Source organism: Pygocentrus nattereri, chromosome 21 (assembly GCF_015220715.1).
Source record: "Pygocentrus nattereri isolate fPygNat1 chromosome 21, fPygNat1.pri, whole genome shotgun sequence".
NCBI lineage: Eukaryota > Metazoa > Chordata > Actinopteri > Characiformes > Serrasalmidae > Pygocentrus > Pygocentrus nattereri.
The window spans coordinates 23568948-23588270 of record NC_051231.1 but is presented as its reverse complement, the minus strand read 5'-3'; the positions used below and the strand labels follow the sequence as shown (position 1 = coordinate 23588270).

The 19323-nt window shown below is 40.6% G+C and overlaps 1 protein-coding gene across 2 annotated transcripts in view; it reads left to right on the top strand.

Moving 5' to 3' along the window:
* Positions 1–896: 896 nt before the first annotated feature.
* The window catches only part of cpne5b (copine Vb), a 236459-nt gene continuing 218032 nt past the window's right edge, over positions 897–19323 (top strand). Inside the window, exon 1 of one of the 2 annotated variants that reach the window (XM_017712880.2) lies at positions 897–1277. In XM_017712880.2, the coding sequence (XP_017568369.1) occupies positions 1168–1277 (110 nt within the window). In that variant the 5' untranslated portion in view covers positions 897–1167. The remainder of the gene's footprint in view (positions 1278–19323) is intronic. The other variant, XM_017712889.2, reaches the window with a different exon arrangement.

The window sequence follows — 19323 nt, the reverse complement described above, 5'->3', positions numbered from 1 at the left end:
AATAAAAGAGCTAAGATGTAAAGTCATTCCGAGGGGATTTAGTGTGAAATGCTGTGTTCTAGAGAAACTTTCTGTTCACAGTGGAGGTGATAGGAACCAGACGTCTGAAGAGTTTAATGCCTCTAAAAGCTCCTTCACAGAAAGTGAGATTTAAAATGAGATTTTTTTCTGCATATATTTTACCTTATTAACATATATAAAAAGAAAAAACTAAACAAAACAAAAAAAAGTCATTTCCAAAGTAATTTTGGATCAATTCTGTTGGTCCATTCTTGATAGAAACATAATCAATATAAACTCAGCTCTCATTTAAAACCGAAAATTAAACGCCTGTTACGAGGTTCTTACATGACAACGACTATGAGCTACTGGCGCATTGATCTGTAATACATATGATCATTGACTGATATCGGTAGACGGATAGGGACGCGCCTTCTATCGGTTCGTCGCGTCTTTTCTGCACTGATCAGTATGTAAATACCACACACAGCCACCACCGTCCATTCCTCTCTATAGCATGAACTGTATGCAGTACGCATGTATGTATAGTGTGTATGTGGCGGTGGACGGTGGTGGACGCAGCCGCGCTCTTCTGCAAAACCGCACAGCTCTTACCCAAAAGACACTGCACTGAAAAACATCAGTCGTGTCGATATTTTAACCCACGACCTGTTGACACACGTGAATCATTCACGGCACGATTTTTCCAGCATGTTCTTCCACTCGCTGTGAATGATGTTCAGGCGAAACTTTGACCACCCACCAGCTCCACATCCTGCATGGGCGAGCTTCTCCCTCCCGTGCAGGCAGGCAGGCAGGCGCTGGCGGAGGGGTGGAGGGGTGGAGGGATGGAGGGGTGGAGATAGAGCAGCGCACCGCGCCTCCTTTTACACGCTGGATGCTGCTCGGCGCGCGCACACTCTCCGCCTTCCAGCCACATGTGCGGACCGTCTCGAGCTCCGCGCCCATGAACTCGCGCGCAACTCCACTCTTCCCCTCAGTAGCGCCAGTGTGAGTAGAGGGTGCACGTGGCCGTGCCCACCCCCCTACCCCACCCCATCCTCAGACCTCCCGTAAAAGGCGTCCGTCTGGTCCGTCTTGCCGTGATCTGGCCTCCCCCACCAGCAACCAAGCCCTACTTTTGCCCCCCAGCACCTCTGGCCACTCATGGAGGGAGACGTTATGGACAAACTGGACGACATGGCTTCGGTGTACGAGTTCGACCCGTTCACGGGCAACATTCCCGCCACCAAAGTGGAGATCACCGTGTCCTGCAGGTAGGCAGATGTTCGATGGCCATCACTTAGAAAGTTACTCCCAAGTAATTGTTGTTCTTTCTTGCATGGTTCTCATTTAGGTTCTCCTCATCCTCACTGATGCTTCTCATAACTGGTTTAAGCTTCTTTCTAGGTCTTGATTGGTAATGTAGGTTACCAGAGTCACTGTAGGACAAATTCAGTGCTCGGTTGGGGGGTTTACATCAGAAAAGTGCCTCCCTTGAGCTTTAGACTGGTCTCGGGTGGGGGCTGATGCCTGCATGCCACCATGAATTATTCACGTGCTACTGTACATTTACAGTAGAAATATAAGTGCACATGGGTGGTAAAGTTGTATATCTATCAGCCTAGCGCTCTCTCTCTCTCTCTCTCTCTCTCTCTCTCTCTCTCTCTCTCTATATATATATATATATATATATATATATATATATATATATATATATATATATATATATATATATATATATATACATACATACACTCATTGTCCATTAAATCAGGTCCACTTACCACCATATAACTGTATTTTGTAGCTTTACAATTACAGGCTGCAGTGTGTCTGTTTACCTGCATATTTTGTTAGCCCCCTTTCAGCCTGTTCCTCAGTGGTGAGGACCCTCATAGGACCACTGCAGCAGGTACTACTTAGGTGGTGGATCATTCTCAGCACTGACACTGGCATGGTGGTGGCATGTTAGTGTGTGTTGCACTGGCATGAGTGGATCAGGCACAGCAGTGCTGCTGAAGTTTTTAAATACTGTGTCCATTCACTGTCCACTCTATTAGACACTCCATTGTATATCCACCTTTTAGGTGTAAAGTCAGAAGCAGTAGCTCATCTGTTGCTGCACAGTTTGTGCTGGTCATCCTCTACTCCTTCATCAGTGGTCAATGGGCACTGTTTTTAGTCCAGCAGCGACACTGAGGTGTTTATAAACTCCAGCAGCACTGCTGTGTCTGATCAGCTCGCACCAGCACAACACACACTAACACACCACCACCATGTCAGTGTCACTGCAGTGTTCGGAATGATCCACCACCCAAATAAAACCTTCTCTGTGGTGGTCCTGTGGGCGTCCTGACTGTTGAGGAACAGGGTGAAAGGGGGCTAACACCTACTGAATTGAAGTGTCTGTGAACTCTTATTTGAATGCTCAAAAGCCAAGATGAATACTGATTCGTAGATTCGTAGCACAATGCTTGGAAATACATGTTATATTGTGAATGTATGCATAACTATTTCAATGTAATTTTAGTACCGGGATTAAATTAATATGATTATATATGACAACAGATTGTGGCAGTACAGTGGGCTGTGCTGTTTAGCTGAGGAGGCTGCCTGTGTTATTTAAGAGCTGAAATGTGTAAATCTATAAAGAGGTGTGAAATCGCTAGCTGAGGGGCGGCATCGGTGGTGAATAATTGTGTGGTCTTTCTGATTCATTGCACCAATTCTAAACATGCTTGTGAGGAATTTTGGACTCCTGCATTTGGCATTCACATCTGCTTTCTACCCAGTTCTCTGCATCTCTTTCATCAGTATTCTGTATAGATCAGTTGTTTCAGTCTTATGTGTAGACACCTTTCTGCCAAGCCTTTTAAAAGAATAATGTGTCAACTTATAGCAGAATCACATTTCTACAGTCTTTCCTGCTGTAAAATCAGAATTTTAGAGTGGTGGTTTCTAACAGGTTGACCTTGTCCTCTGCTTTGGCATTTTCCACCCAAATCGCTGCTGTAACTCTGCCTCCCACCCACTGATCTGAGCAGCCAAGGCCAAGTCCCACACAGGATGGCATCACCCTGCTACTCTGCAATAGGGCCAGCTACGCCCTCCCACATTCAGACCTCAGAGAGAGAGAATTGCTCTCAGATCATCAACAAGGAAACCTTTAAGGATTTTGAGGTATACTACTGTAGAGATGGATTCATTAGTGAGCTTAGCTAGATTTCAAGAAATAGACCAGTGTTTTTTAGCTTAATCTCTATCTATTGCATTGTTACCATGTGGTCAGTCAGCATGAGTAGTCATTTGTCAGAACACAAAACCCATTGACTCGAAATCCATTCATAAAAGAAGCCACTGTGCAGGTTCTGAAGCACTCCAAGCCAATGGACATGTGGTGAATAAGTTTCATGTTAACATGTTTTTAAATTATTGTTAGTGGAAATCAGCTGTACGCTACCAATGCAACAGCCAGAGATGAAGTTAAAAAAAACTGAAGTCTTAGTCTTACGGTGACTCTTTCTTAAAGGAATACTCCAAACTCCACCGAATCAACACCAATTTATAATAGAAGCCAATAGTCACCGAAATGTTCATACTCTTTTTGAAACACAAGCTTTTGATGTCGTATGGTGTAGCAAACCAGCTTAAAATGGCATTGCATACATTAGATTCTTTACATTCATTAAATTAATTGCAACATAACGTTCACTCACTCAGTCCCTACAGTTCATATATAGTTGTATGCAAAAGTTTAGGTGCCCCTGGTTGAATTACAGGCTTTATTAATTTTGCAAAGAGAATACATTTTTGCACACTTGAGAGCACAATTGCTGGTAATTTGATAAACACATAAAAAAAAGTGGTATATAAATATTTTGTGTTTTTTTTCTTCAAATATGTTAAAATCATAAAATAAACTCAAAAAATGAAACTTGTAGGGAAAATTTCCCTGTGGATGTGGTAACTTATTTGCAGTTAGTAAATCAACAAAACATAATTTGACTGTAATTTTGTGTTCGACATGGAAACTAAGCAGCCTGTTTAGAATTCATTGTTTTTGTGATGTCACATCGAACAGTGCATTTACATATATAGGCTTATTCTGCCTACAACATTTAATCCTTGCTGAAGTTATAAGGAGTGTTTCAGCTTGAACTGCTTTTTAAATGAGGCATAATACAGGGAAGCCAATGAGAATAGAGATCGTTTACATATACCAGTCTTAAAGGTGCAGTAACAAAAAAAAAACTTTTTGAATTTTACCATCTAAAATGGAAATCCATCCATCCATTTTATAAGCCGCTTCTCCATCAGGGTCACAGGGGGATGCTGGAGCCTATCCCAGCAGTCTTCGGGCGGAAGGCATGATACAACCTGGACAGGTCGCCAGTCCATCGCAGGGCAAAATGGAAATGTTAAAATTAATTAGGGCTGTTTTTGGTACATAAACCCAGACAAATGTTTTGGAAAAGTAAGTGGAGAAAATACAAGTAAAATGTAGGATATTGGCTCCTTAAATGAAATGCAACCTGGCTTTGAGGTATTCCACTCTGGTACTCATCTGTGGACAGGAATTCCTCTTTCTAGCCCTCTCTTGAACAAGCTACATATACATTATAGATGAAATGGCCTGCTGGGAGTCAATACTCCTTACAATCATCCATGCTCTAGTGACACCCTGATGTGAATACTGGTGCAGAACCTGCATTTAAATTACTGTGTTTACTCGAATTTGCACTGCATTAAATAGATGCCTGCAATGTGTTCGATTGGCTCATTTAGGTGGTGAGGATGCATAATGAATTGGTGGAGCGTATTGGTCATGTGGCTGGTTAGTTCTGTTCAGATTAAAGAACCTTTCTGATGAATATGGAGAGGATAAGAGTTCATTTTTGTGCTTCTGTGAGATATTTTGTATGTGTATGTGTGTGTGTATTTATCATTGCATCCACCCCTATACCATTTATCCCTTGCTTGAATATAGAACCTTCATTTGTTGCTAACATATCTTTAATCAATGCGTGGCAATGCAGACTTGCTGGAGTACACTCGGACCTCCATTGAGGATACATTACAAGTCACAATAGCAATGAATAATAAGTATGCTATGCATTGGCAAGACTCCAGTGCTCACTCATTACATGAATCTCTTCTACCCTGTATAATAGCAACCATCTATTCTCTTTGTAAGCCTACCATTACAATGTCTTCCATTGAAACACCAGAGCACTGCTATTTCTGTTCACAACACATGCTCATTATAGCAGATGGCATAAATAAGGTCAAGAACAGTGTTTAGTGGTTACTATTAGACCCCGATGTGCTTGTAAATATGTGTCATTAACCCCAGAGGCTATAAATTAACATATATAACCACTCAGTCATGAATGTAATGGACATACAGACTTTATATGGTTGTTTCTTTGTAAAACTTCTGTGCAAAGAATACAAACGTATGCCTATTGGATCAAATAGGCATATAATAGTATTATATACCCATTCTGGATATATGCCCATCATTTCTTTTATAGAGCCAAGAGGATGTTTCTCTTATGTTATTTGCATAAATCAACAAGACTGGTAAAAATGAAAGAGCCGATGGTGGTGGGTGGTGGGTAGAGTGATGGCGTGAGGAGTATGAAAACGTTCGGATCAACTAAGCAGTTTTTCAGATTTTTTTAGTTATCAAGCTATTTACCTAGCTGTTCAAATATGCATTTAGAAAATGATTTAGAAAATTATCTAATGATTAGCTAATGATTTAGAAAATTATCTGGCTATCTATCTAGCCATTTGGACAGAATATCTTCCTAGCTAGCTATTCAGATATGTATTGCGCTATCTAGGAAGCTATTCAGATACTCATCTAGCTATTCAGATGGTTATATCTAACCAGCTATTTTGACATTTCAGATGGCTAGATAGATCAACAGATTATTAATTCTGCAGTAAACCAGAGCTGACCATTATAGCTAAAATAAGACACTTTCAGTGCCAAAAAATATTTCCTGGAATTAATGCATTTATGACTAAACTCATGTTATGGGGGTGGTTGGCACAATGTTAAATGTCAAAAACATTGAATTGAAAAAATTGAAATAATCAGAGCTTCTATTTAAAAGCAAACCACAGATATAAACATTACATGGCAACAAAATAAGGTAGGAATGTTTCATTTATTTGATCATTGCTTATACTGAACAGTGCAGGACAAAGTATACGATTCCTGAAAGTAGTGGTATCTCACCTTGAGATAGACTCAGTGATCATGAAATGCCCTACAGCAATAAGAACAACTTGTTACAACTTTAATGTAGATTTAAGATAAACACTGCATTCTTAATGCATTATTTAGTATGCTGTAGTATGTGTGCTGTGTACAATATAAAATTATATGTTTGTGATAATAGCCCTACACTTGTGCCAACTAACCACACTCACACAGTATTTACTTCACATTAGCTAACTAGCGTTACTTGCCCTGGGCTCTCACATATCTCAGATTTTCATAGTGACCTTACTCAGGAAGATGCTTATTTTTGTTTCAACACAAAAATAAAAAGATATCCCACTTTTACAGATTTTTGAGAAAATGGATGAATATTGGATAAGAGGGCAGTTTATATTTTCCCTCTGCAGACCCAGAAATGAACACCCTGCCAACCAGCCCCATTTTCCCCTACCTATGGAGGCACTGAATGGCAGAGCAAATTAACAACCCACAAGATAACTGATGGATTCAACCTATAACAGATTAAACTGCACATGTGTTTTGAAGGCCAACAACTGAATACAGCCTTAAAGTTCTTTACAACGGGCTACTAGAATTACATCTTTCTTGATCAGTTTAAAGGACATACATTGCCATCTCATTTTGATCTGCTAATGCATCTCACTGGATGTTTGAAGTTCCTTTTCAAAACTCTGGTGTATTCTTATACCTGATGCTGTAACAGGTTGCATCAGAAGACTCTTCTAGATCTAACACTTGATGTGGTGAGATTTCATCCCGCATTAAGCTCATCAGCCTCTCTGAAGCTAGTGAAGCAGTGAAGTCCATATCCTCAGGTATATATCGGCCTGTAATCTATTAGTGCTTGGCCCCCTATTGATATAACCTATCATGTTCAAAGATCATGTTTAAGGCTTCTATGGAAAATTCGCTCTACGTATGCTGTATATTATACATGTATACTGTATTCCATGTATAGTCCACCATGAAGATTCTTGCTGCTGTTTCTGAGGGGAGTATTACTAGTGGAGCCTATATCCCCAAGTGTATATCCACCATTCCTCTACTCGATTATTTAAATCCATATGCAAAAAATAAGTGTTTTCACTTTTGTATATCATGGCATGTCATTTTTTCATTTAAGTGCATTCTGCTGATCTACAAATCATTCGCAAAACCATTTACAAATGCCATACAAACTTAAGTGTGGACCAATGAAGCCCTATGTTTCATTTTATAAAAGTGACAGGGCAAAACATCCCAATTATATGTAGGTACTTACATGATGGTCATCGCTATCATAATAAATCTCAGCACATCACATCTCAGCAGGGCTGTGACTGAACAATGGGGGGGCCCTGTGCATCATTGCACTATCCCACTACCCAATAAAAATATATAGCTAAAAATGGAACATGTGGTGACTTTCGCTGCGTATACAGTACTGTGCAAAAGTGAGATCACCCCTCATTTATTCATTTTACAATCCAAACATTATTTCCGGTAAAAAAGTTTTCTTCCACATCTCCCAAAGTTCAGTCTTAGAAGTTGGTTGCATTTTCTGCTTCTCATGATGCAAATAATCCTAAACACATTCAATGATGTTGAAGTCTGGATTCTGTGGTGGTCAGTACATCGTTCTGAGAACACCCGAGGAAGACGCCTCTTCTGAAGCAAGAGTACAGCTTAATTTTCTCCTCTCTCTCAAACGTTGAAAGCTTTAAATACTGTTTAATGAGGACAGTTTTGGTGGTCTACCAGGTCGACCAAGGTTTGTAGGTGTTCCATATCTCGTATATAAATCGTCTAATCTGCTCAGAAATATATCCTAATAAATGATTTAATTGTTTTGATGTAAAATAAGTTGCTCTGTATTATGCAAAAGGCAGCATAAGATTATGATACAAGTAAAAAATCACTATTTGATATATATATATATATATATATATATATATATATTAGTCCAAAGTTTGGGTTCATACTGCTGTTTCTGAAAGTTTACATTCCTTTCCTTATCCCACATCTTTATGTATTCACAGCCTTTAACTGTAATCATCCGTTCCTCCCCTTTCCTGCTTAGTGATTTTCAGGTTTATAATTGGTCTCTGCTCGGCACCTTAAGGAATCCTCCTTTCATATCTGGCTTGGCATGTTTCAGCAGAGCGGTTTGATCTTGGATCTTTTACCTACTGTAACTAGACGTGTCCTGGTTGCGGATGCGGCCGTTAAATAATGCAGAAGCAGCACGGTAAAAACTTGAAAGGCGATGTGGCAGGGGGAGGCAGCAGGCTTTTGTGCTTTCAGTTGAGTTATACAGAGTTGCGCTGTTGGGAGAGGGAAGAGGCCGTCTTTAAAGGTGCGAGCAGGCTAACAGCATTCACACTTCAAAAACAAATCTGTTCTGAGGCACTTTTGTTAGATCAGTGTCCACTTTCTCTCTCTGTCTTTATGCTTCTGGTTGGTTTCTTTGTTGGCATTGTAGGCAAAAATGGGGAGGATACATGAATACATTACTGCTTAGAAGCTGAATCAACATTTAAATTACATTTACATTTATTCATTTATTCATTTAGCAGGTGCTCTTATCCAGAGAGGCTCACAAAATGTGCAAACAGTGGAAGGCAAAGTGATACGAAGTACCCGGAGAAAAAGGATTTATTAAACACAAATGCAGACCTAGAGGACAAATAACGTGCAGTTTTGTAAATCCTCCTTGGTCCCCAATCGAGCATAAATCTCTTCTTGCATGCAATAAATGCCTTATTTCTCAGTCATACGCAGGGCTGCCTCTAGTCTATAGGAGGCCCTAGGCAAGATTTTACCTTGGAGACCCCCTTCCCCCAGGTAAACTTGTCTTAACTTAGTGTTTGTTTACTTCATAAGTTGCATTTATATATTTATATTGTGATATTTAAGGGTGGTGCCACACATAAACAAAATAAACTGTGAAAAAAAACAACAAAGACTAACTCTCAGCACTACATACAGTGATATGCAAAAGTTTAGAACAAATATGGATTTTTTTCTGCAGATTTTGACACAGTTTCTATATACTGGTGAGTGTAACATACTAGAAAACCATCCAACTTCTAAAATGGTTGTCCTTCCGGCTCTTGGAGGATGCTGGAGCCTATCTCAGCATTCATTGGGCGAGAGACAGGAAACACCTTGGACAAGTTGCCAGTCCATCCCAGGGCAGACACACACACACCTAGGGGTAATTTAGCAGGTCCATGGACTTCGGGAGGAAACCCACTCAGACACAGGGAGAACATGCAAACTACACACAGAAAGGACCCTGGCTGCCCAGCCAGGGAATCGAACCCCAACTCAGGTCCTTCTTGCTGTGAGGCAACAGTGCGTCACCACCATGCTAGAAAACATGAAATACATGATACTGTTATACATTTTAGTGGAGCCAAATGACTTACACACCCTCTGCTGACAACCTGTCTGTCTGCAATGAATCAATGGATGAGCAATCATTTTCTAAACCTAAATGAAGATAAGACTGAAATACTCTTAGTCAGCCCTAAGACCAAAAGAGATGCACTCTCTACTAGGCCAGGAAACCTGAGTCATTGTAAACGGAAGTGACAAGTTTGGGTGTAATTTTAGACTCTGATTTAAGTTTTAAATCATGCATTAGCAAGGTGACCAAAATAGCCCTCTTCCACCTAAGAAATATTGCCAAAGTGCATCCATTTTTAGCTTAACAGGATGCCAAGAAGCTTACTCATGCCTCCATTTCAAGTGGACTGAACTACTGTCATGTTCTGTTTACTGGTCTTCCAACAAAAGTCAATTGAGAAACTTTAGCTAATTCAGAACTTTGCTGCCAGACTTTTAACCAAGACTAGGAAGAGAGAGCCCATTACTCCTGTTCTGGCTACACTGCACTGGCTCCCAATTATTAGGATTGATTTTAAAGTCCTTCTGTTTGTATATAAAGCTCTTAATTGTTTAGCACCTTCTTATATGACTGAATCTCTGTGGAACAGTGTAGCAAAAAGTTTTAGAGAGGTGGCCTCACTGGACATTTATAAACAACTTAAACTCCATTTTAATCAAGTTTAAAATTGAGCCTACAATCTATAGGAAGCCCTGTGCAAGTTTCACAGATGTAACGGTGGAAGGCAAGGAGGCAGGATGCAAATGAAAGTTGGTTTTATTCAAATCTGATTTAACTCCAGAAGTTGAGCAGTAGAATAGACCATGATGAAACACCGCTGAACAACCAGATCAAAGAAAACAAGTAACAGAGAAGCATCCACAATGCAAGGCAGAGACTGGCCAAACACAGGGGTATAAATACACAGAGGGGAAATGAGAAACACCTGGGACTAATGAGGGCTGGAGCACAGACAGGTGGAGCATATAACAAGGGCTGCCCAGGGAAGAGACACAGAACAACAACAACAGCACATGGCTACCATAGATGGGAAGAAACAGATGCAAAGGGGGACAAAGGGGAAAAACCATGACAATGGAACACAATGTAGCCAAGGCAGCTAGAGGCAAGTCTAAGCCAAGACCGAGACTGGGACATATCGAGTCAAAACTGAGATTTGTCTGCTCTCAACAGCTATTTCCACATCACTCTGACAGTCTGAGACAAGGCCGAGTTCAAACTAGGTTGAGACCAAGACCACTAGTTTATGGTCTTGAGACAGAGACTGGATTCGAGTACTATAACACTAGTGATCCATTCCATGATTAATAAACAGTTTTGATTGGTTCATTTTCATCTGTTCCTATGGATACTACCACTGGATACCACCGAGTTTGAAGTCCCATGCAGACCGATATGATTTGATGTAAAAGTAGAATTGTGATTGAAAAATGTTTTTTGATGAATTTTGTGTGATGTGCTAGTCTAATATACAAATAACATGACACATTAACTAGCCTTGGGTAAAATTTGCTAACATAAGCTTTGTGAAACTAACAGCGTAGCTTGTTAGCAATTTTGTAAAAGACAGACCATGGCTTCAAAATAAAGACAAAATATAAAAAAAAACATTATAAACAAGAGGGCTATCACTGATGAAAAAGAGGACTGCCATCATTGTGGGCTTGCTTGTTTATTAATTTAATATGTTTTTTTTATTATAATTACTGTCATAATCAGCATTAAACTAAATACTTTGCTTGCTCCAGTCTGTTGAATGTTTAGTTCAGTACCTGTGCTCATTGAACTGAGAGGCTTGTGTTTAGATGGCATTAATATCTACATGAATAAAAATGTCTTTCATCTAAAGTCTTAGTATTCGGCACTGAACTTCAAGGACAACAAATAATTACTCATGTAAAACCTCCAATAGCAAACCCAGAGTTAAAATCCTAGGTGTCCTCCTAGGCATTAAGTTTTGAACCACACATCAATTGTATTCTAAAAACAGCCTTTAACACCTAAGAAATATTGCTAAAGTTCAGACCTTTCCATTCCTCAGTGATATGGAACTGTTAATACATACTGTTATTACCATCAGGCTTTATCATTGTAAGCCCCCTTTTGTCTGGGGCTCCTAAGCTGGCTTTCAAAAAGCTACAGCTTATTCAGAATGTTGTAGCATAGCTGCTAACAAGCTCCAAAAGGAGAAACATCATTCCAGTTTTAAAATCTCTACACGGCTTACCTGTCAAATGTAGGACTGATATTAAGATCATTTACTTTATAAACCACTAAATGGCCAAAAAGCGGCCTATATTTCTGACATGCTTATAAGATATTCCCTGTGTAGAGTTACGTATTAGATCTATGGGGTTTTTTATGGGTTCCAAGAGTCGGAAACAGGACATACGGACAAGCCTCTTTAAGCTTTTTAAGCTTTACAGTTGTTTAATAATCTGCCTGAGGCTATATGCTGGTCCCAATCTCTTTTAAGCCTTATCTTTCCTTATATTTCAAGATTTTTTACTTGTTACCTGTATCATGGAAAATTCAGTGTCTATGCCTGTTTTTATACAGAAGGTTTTGATTTAGTATGTAAAATTTGTTTAGCCTATTGAGCCTATGGCAGTTTAGCTCCACCCATTCATGCTAAGGAGTGTTTCAGCCTGCTCTTTGAACAATACAGGGTAGCCAGTCAGAATTTGTCAGTCAGTCTTATGGTAACAAAACAGCCTGTTTCATTCTAAGGGATAAAGAGAGGTTGGAAAATAGTATAAAAATGAATTATGACCTTTTTTTGGCACATAAACCCAAACAAGCACCATAAGTGGACCTCAGCCCATAACAGACTTAAAATGTAAATCAAATAGAAATATAATTCATAATGTAACTAAGTGTCTTATTATTCCCTGTAAAATGATTACATGTAAAATGACTCTTGACTTCTAAGGGTTAAATAAGCTACAACCAATGAACATTGATTGAAAACTGAGGTATTATTGGATGTTGAATGATATTTCTAGCTATTGTCTGCAAAGAGTGGAATCAGCCTTATGATACTTCAGTGTGACATCACATTGGTCTACAGGATGTATGGAAAACGCATTTCCAGGAAGTAATGATTTGAAACAGTGAAATGCTTTTAAAACACACTCGATGATTCAAAGATTCAGTGACTCAGTGATTCAGAAAGCTCTTTCTCTCTGTAGATGTGCTTTAACAATCCTTTGAATGGTGTCAGGGGAGAAAAGATGGAAACACGATGGAGGCCTCGGGCATCCTGATCGTAAAAGACAAAAGCCCCTCTGCAAAATGTCACAGTGCATGGCTGCCAGATTTAGTGTGGAAGTGGGGAAGTGAACTAAAGGATAAGAGGAGGAAGGGCACTGCTAAGCAAGTATTGAATGAAATTGCCATTTTTTGTAATAAATGAAAGCCTAGTCAATGCTAGAGGGCCAACAAACATTAGCTAAAAACTATGGTGAATTACTTGCTGGTAAATCTGCTCGTTATGGCAGTAGCGGCTGTGACTATTATAACAAATTCAACTTGGTCAAAACATGAGGAAAAAACCCACCTCTATGAAAATGTTTCTGATAGCATCCCTATGGGATTCTACTATTTTTCTTAGTTTCAACCGAAAGTGCTTATTGGAATGTTATTTCCAGCCATACATGGCATGGCTCCTATTTCTTTGAATGGTAAGAGAACAAAACACTCAAAACTGAGGTTTAAATTACAGTTTTAAAAGCATATTTGAAATCACTAAAACCTCATAAATGATTAGTCACTTTTGGCTCAATAACACACAAAATATGTTTTTTTTCAGGATGTTTTGAGTGATTGTGCAGGATAGGCAATTTCCAGATGGTTGCTGCGGCGTTAGAAGACTGTTACTATGGTTTTTTGGGGTTTATTGAGTGGTTGCTGTGTCATCTGTGGTGTTAGGGTTTGGCTACATGGTTGCAAGGTGGTTGCAAGAGTGTTGGTTGGTGGTTGCTAGTTTATCAGCTTGCTGATAGGGTGTTGCTATGTTGTCCCATGTGATTGCCATAATGTTGCTATGCTATCTCTGGAGGTTACTAGGGTGTAACTAGGTGGTTCTTTTAGTGTTCAAAGTGGTTGCTAGGGTGTTGCTATGCTATCTCTGGAGGTTACTAGGGTGTTGCTATGCTATCTCTGGAGGTTACTAGGGTGTTGCTAGGTGGTTACAATGGTATCCCTAGCCCTTTTTGGCTGCTAGTGTGTTACTAGGTGCTTGCTGTGGTGTTCCAGATGGTCGCTGGGGTGTTGCTAGGTGGTTGCTATGGTGTTCAGAAAATTATAATAACAATAAGAAAAAAAGATATACTGTTGAATAACAATACTACTAATACATTATGCTAATCCACAGCATTTAGGGCTTTCATATTAATGTCCCTATTTATATGGAAGGTCAGTTTTTGAAAACAAAAATGGCTATGTGTGCTCCCTACAACCCTCCCACTCCAATAAAAGTGGGGGTACAGGAGCTTTACTCACTCCATTATTCAACTGCCTGCGTCATAGCATACCTGGAGAGAGATTTTCTTCTCTCTCACCCTCCAACGTTCTGTAAAAACAATTCCACGCAATAATTCACTGCTCTTCCCTCTGCAGCCTCCGGGGAGACTAGAAATTATGGCCTGTCTTTTGGTGTAATTATAATCATTTTGGAGCAATTACTGGTTTCCTCATTAAAATCCCCGTCACCACGATAAGGCATCAAAACCGTATTGGAGTAAAAGGGAAAAAACGCCTGTCTTCAACGTGTTATCCTACGAAAGAGAGGGGAAGATAACAGTGGGATTACAACTGCCGGATAAAAGGGGAAAAGCCAGATTAGGCCGTGTACAGTTCAAGTATTCTCCAGTGGCATCTGTAGAATGGATGTGAACTCCTGATCATTTTAGCGGAGACATTGCTGTCTTATTTGACAGGGAATGCTCTAAGCAGGTAGTTCAAGGCATTATTACCGACACCGACCACAGCAGAAGCCAGATAATGATGCTGAATTCCCAGAGCTAGCATGGAGAAGAAAAAGCTTTCCATTTTTAAATTATAAAACAGCTGTTTGGTGATTTGGTCTCTAAAATGATTTCCTCCAGCTACTCAGTGTTTCTTTAATGTTTTAGCTTCAGTGTGGCAGTGTGAGGAGTCTTCTCTGAGACCACCGCTCTGCAGGCTGCTGTGATAAGTGGAGAATATTAGTGTGTTACAGGAGCAGGTGGCACTGCTCATGCAGTGTGTTCCAGAGCTTCACTTTTTAAAGAGTTCAACTGTGGCCAGTGTTCTTGAATGCCGTATGCGGTATAGCTGTGTTAGCTCTCTTTCTGACCTCTCCTCTCCTCTCCTCTCCTCTCCTCTCCTCTCCTTTCTATTACTCTCCCCTACCTCTCCTGTCCTCGTCTGTCTTCTCCTCTCTTTTGTCCTCCTCTCTTTTCCTCTTCCCTACTTTCTTCTCCTCTCCTCTTATCTCCCCTTCTCTCCCTTCATTTCTCCTCCTTTTGCGTACTCTCCTCTCTCCTACTCTTCCTCCTCCCCTCCTCTTCCCACTTTGCACCTCTCCTTTCCTCTTCTTTCTCATGCTCTCCCCTCCTCTCCCCTGCACTCCCCCTTCCCTCCTTTCTCCTCTACTCTCTGCTTCTCTCCTTTCCTCTCCATTACTCTGCCATCCTCTCTCGTACTCTCTCCTCTTCTCCCTATCCACTCCCCTCTTTTCTCCTCTCCTACTCTGCCATCCTCTCTCCTACTATCCCCCTTCCCTCCTCTCTCCTCTCCTCTCCTCTCCTGCTCTCCTCTTCTCTCCCTTCATCTCTCCTCCTTTTGCCTCCTCGTCTCTCCTCTCTTTTCCTCTTCTCTCCCCTTCTCTTCCCCTTTCTCCTCTCCTATCCTCTTCTCTCTCCTGCTCTCCCCTCCCCTCCACTTCTATCCCCTTCCCTCCTCTCTCCTCTCCTCTACTCTCTCCTCCTCTCCTTTCTTCTTCATTATTCTACCCTCCTCTCTCGTACTCTCTCCTCTTCTCCCCTTTTCTCATCTCCTCTCCTGCTCTCCCCCTCTCTCCTACTCTCCCCTTCACTCCTTTCTCCTCTCCTCTCCTCTCCCCTACTCTGCCGTCATTTCTCCTACTCTCTCCTCCTCTCCCCTCCTTTCTTCTCCTCTCTACTCTTATACTCTTCTCAGAAGAGAAGAGAGAGGAGAGTGAGGGAGAAAAAGAGAGCAAATGAAGAGAGGGAGAGAGAGAAAACAAGAGGGAAGGGATAAGAGAGTGAGATTGAGGGAGGGAGAGAAAGAGGAGAAACAGAGAGAAGAAAGAGAAAGATGAATGAGTTAATGAATGTGAGTGAGAGAGATAAAGAGAGAGTAAAGGGAAGAAAGAGATAGAGAGATAATGGGAGGAACAGACAGACAGAGATGGAGAGGGGTTTGACATCAGGCTGAGTTGTGCTGGCCTTGTGTCTGGATAGCTCTGTGTGGCTCTGTGGGGTTTGGGCAGAGCAGCGAGGTTGGCAGTCTGTCCTCATGGCGTGTGTATTCTCTCAGCGTGATAAATCCAGAAGACATTCTGCCATGAAGGTGCACTCTGCTCTGACATCTGTTGGTGTGGTATGTAAGCCTCACAGCTGTGAGGGGGCAACAGCAGCGCTAGCTAGTGTTAGCGATGTCATTCGGTGTCACTCACCTTAGCGTTGGTGCCCAAGGCTCAGTGGATCATGTTAGTTGTTTTAATTCGTATGAGGGGTGATGTGGTGGCCAGTCATCTGCCTTAAAGAGTCCATATCAAGGAAAAATTTGTAAAATACTGTGTGCACATTGTGATATTTACAAAACAGGAGCACATTTCAGAAATGTAGCCTTACATGGCCTTTGAAAAGATAAAGATATCCTAACAAAGTTTATATGTTTAAGACTTTCCTGGAGATGATTGGTATGAATGTTACATTTAAGCCAGGACTGCTTTCTGAAGGAGGCAGAATATAGTGCAGCCAATCAGAACCAAGGTAATTTACATATGTCAGACTTGAGGGCACAGCAACAAGTAAACAGCCTGTGTTCATAGTTCTAAAGTATAAAAGTCATGCTTAAAAAAATTATGACTATATGAAAAAGCATTGAGGAGTTTTAAGGGGAATTCCACCAGGAAAAGTTCTGTGTAATTCAACCACTAGAATGCAAATAAACAAAATAAATAAAATAGAAGATTTACAACTATTTTGCCATTATTATGTTCCATATAAGTATTCAGAAGATGTGTTTAGGTTCACTGCTGATGGACAGTAAATAAAATGACTACATTTGCAGACATTGTGACCCCTGGTTCCTATCACCACCACTGTAAAGAAATCTGACTTGGTACGTTTCTCTACAAGGAACCACTTAAAAAAATGCTCCTATCACTTTGTTTACAAATTAACCATTTAATTAAATGTTAAAAATTTGTCCAATTTTAAAATAAACAAAATGATTCAGAGTGGATGAGAAATACTCCGTTCTAGAGAAACGTAACAAGTCAGAATTGTTCAAAGTGGTGGTGATAAGAACCAGATGTCTAAAAGCAACCTCTCAAAAAGCTCTTACACAAAAGGGTTTCAAATATGCTGCCTGATAGAAAGACATTGTTTACGATAGTTTGGAGATTGACAAAACATGGCCTATAAGAGATGAGACAAAGCCTAAATGCAAAAACACCATGTCACCTTGTCTGTAAGGAAATCTTAGCTGGTAAGTTTCTCTGTAATGCACTATTTCACATCAAACCACTCTGAATGACTGTGGTTACATCTTAACAATGTAGAAAAGACTTCCCCAGCAGAAAAAAGCTAATGTGACAAAATCAGGACCAGAAACAGATGTTTTCGAACGGCTATTTTGCCACTTATGGCTTCAGCTAAACTTCCAGTATCAGCACCTTCCTTTCCTTACACACTCTGAAATAACTTAACCTGTAACAGCTCAGGTTTACTAAGTATTACAGAGCTGATACAGTCTCAGGAGTCTCTCATTCTGGTCTGCCCACCGCAGTCGCTCTCACAGAATCGGTTTATTTTCTCACAGGTTTTTCCGTTGAGCTCTGTGAGCTCCCATCGTTCTGATGTTTGCGAGCACATGACAGTTGTTTTTTATTTTTTTGATCTGCCCTTCACAAGCGGCCTCATGCTTACGCTACACCTCACTGGACGCTTTTATTGGGCTACACCAATAAATGTGTCGGAAAAGCTCTAAATAATTCCATCCAAAATTCTCTTTTCTCTCATTGTTGCCATGGTACCAAGGACTGAGTTTACTTGGCAATGACTTCAACCAGAATAGCTTTTCTCTTGCATTGACTGGCACGTATGTGCCATGCAGCTTTAAAGGGAGGCAGCTGTTACGGTCATACATGGTTTGAACTCGTTTCATAATTCAACTCATAATTCAAGGCTTCTACGACTGTGGCACAATGGAAATCCAGCTAGTGTCGAGCAGATACAGATTCATTTTGAGTCTCTAGCTTGAGGAGCTGCTTTGATAGGCTGTTGGTCTTTGTCAGCCACAATTATGTGAGTTTGATGAGCACCATCGAGGAGGACTTTAACGACTTCCAGCTAAACAGCCTATTTGACATGCATTAGCCTTCCTCTCTGGCTCTCTGCTCTGGTCTTCCTGCAATTACTTTTTAATGTGCTCCTTACATGCTGTCTAAGTCCGGGCCCAGATCACTGCCCCCCATCTAAGAGGGGACCTGTTTGCTGTCGCTAAAAATTGACTGGATGCATCGAGCGGTGAGTTGATAAGCGCCCATGGCCGACCTGCAGAATGGAGGGCAGGGTTACGGCAGAATCGGATGAGTGTAGGGTCCAGTGGCATGCTTCAGTGCCCATATCCGCATGACCGAGAAGTGGACGCTTCATGCACACAGAGACAAGGAGGTGGAAGCAGGGAATGTGGTGCAGCGAAGCGGTCACCTGGTCATCAGCATGACCTCTCTTAGTGCTACTGGACAGGCTGCTCTATGCCTTTTTCATTCTTCGCCATTCAAAAGTTTGGGATCACTGCTTTTAACGGCACCATATAATGGACAACTGAATTTATCTTCCTTTTTTCTAATAAAGGAGGCTAATGTTGTTTCAAAACATACCATTCGCTCCACAGTCCATGCAGTCCATATTTGGAAAGTAAGCTGCCAAAACAGCCTGATTTGAATTTATTATTTTTGTGATGATCATATTTTAAAGGGCTGCCTATTCAGCCTACAGCAGTTTGGCCCCCGCCAATTCATACTGAAGTTACAAGGAGTGTTTCAACTCTGAGTGCTTTTTGAATGTGGCACAACACAGCAAGAGCTCATTTACATGTATCAATTAAAGGCACAGCAACAGAAACAGCCTGTTCAATTGTAAGATATGAAGAGAGGCTAGAAAATGGTCATGTAAAGATGAATTATAACAGAACTTTGATATTTCATTATTATATATCAAAATGCTGTGTACCTCTAAGGGGTTTAATAAAGGGATGAAAAAATTAACAACCACACTTGTTGCAGATACATGGATAAAAATTCTGATGAATCTTTTATTATGCTACTACTACTATAGGAATTTTAGATGTGTCTAGAATAATAAACGGAGCTGTAGATGATTCCATAATAATTGAGAAAGCTTATTATCATCAAGAATAAATGCTTCATATTTGT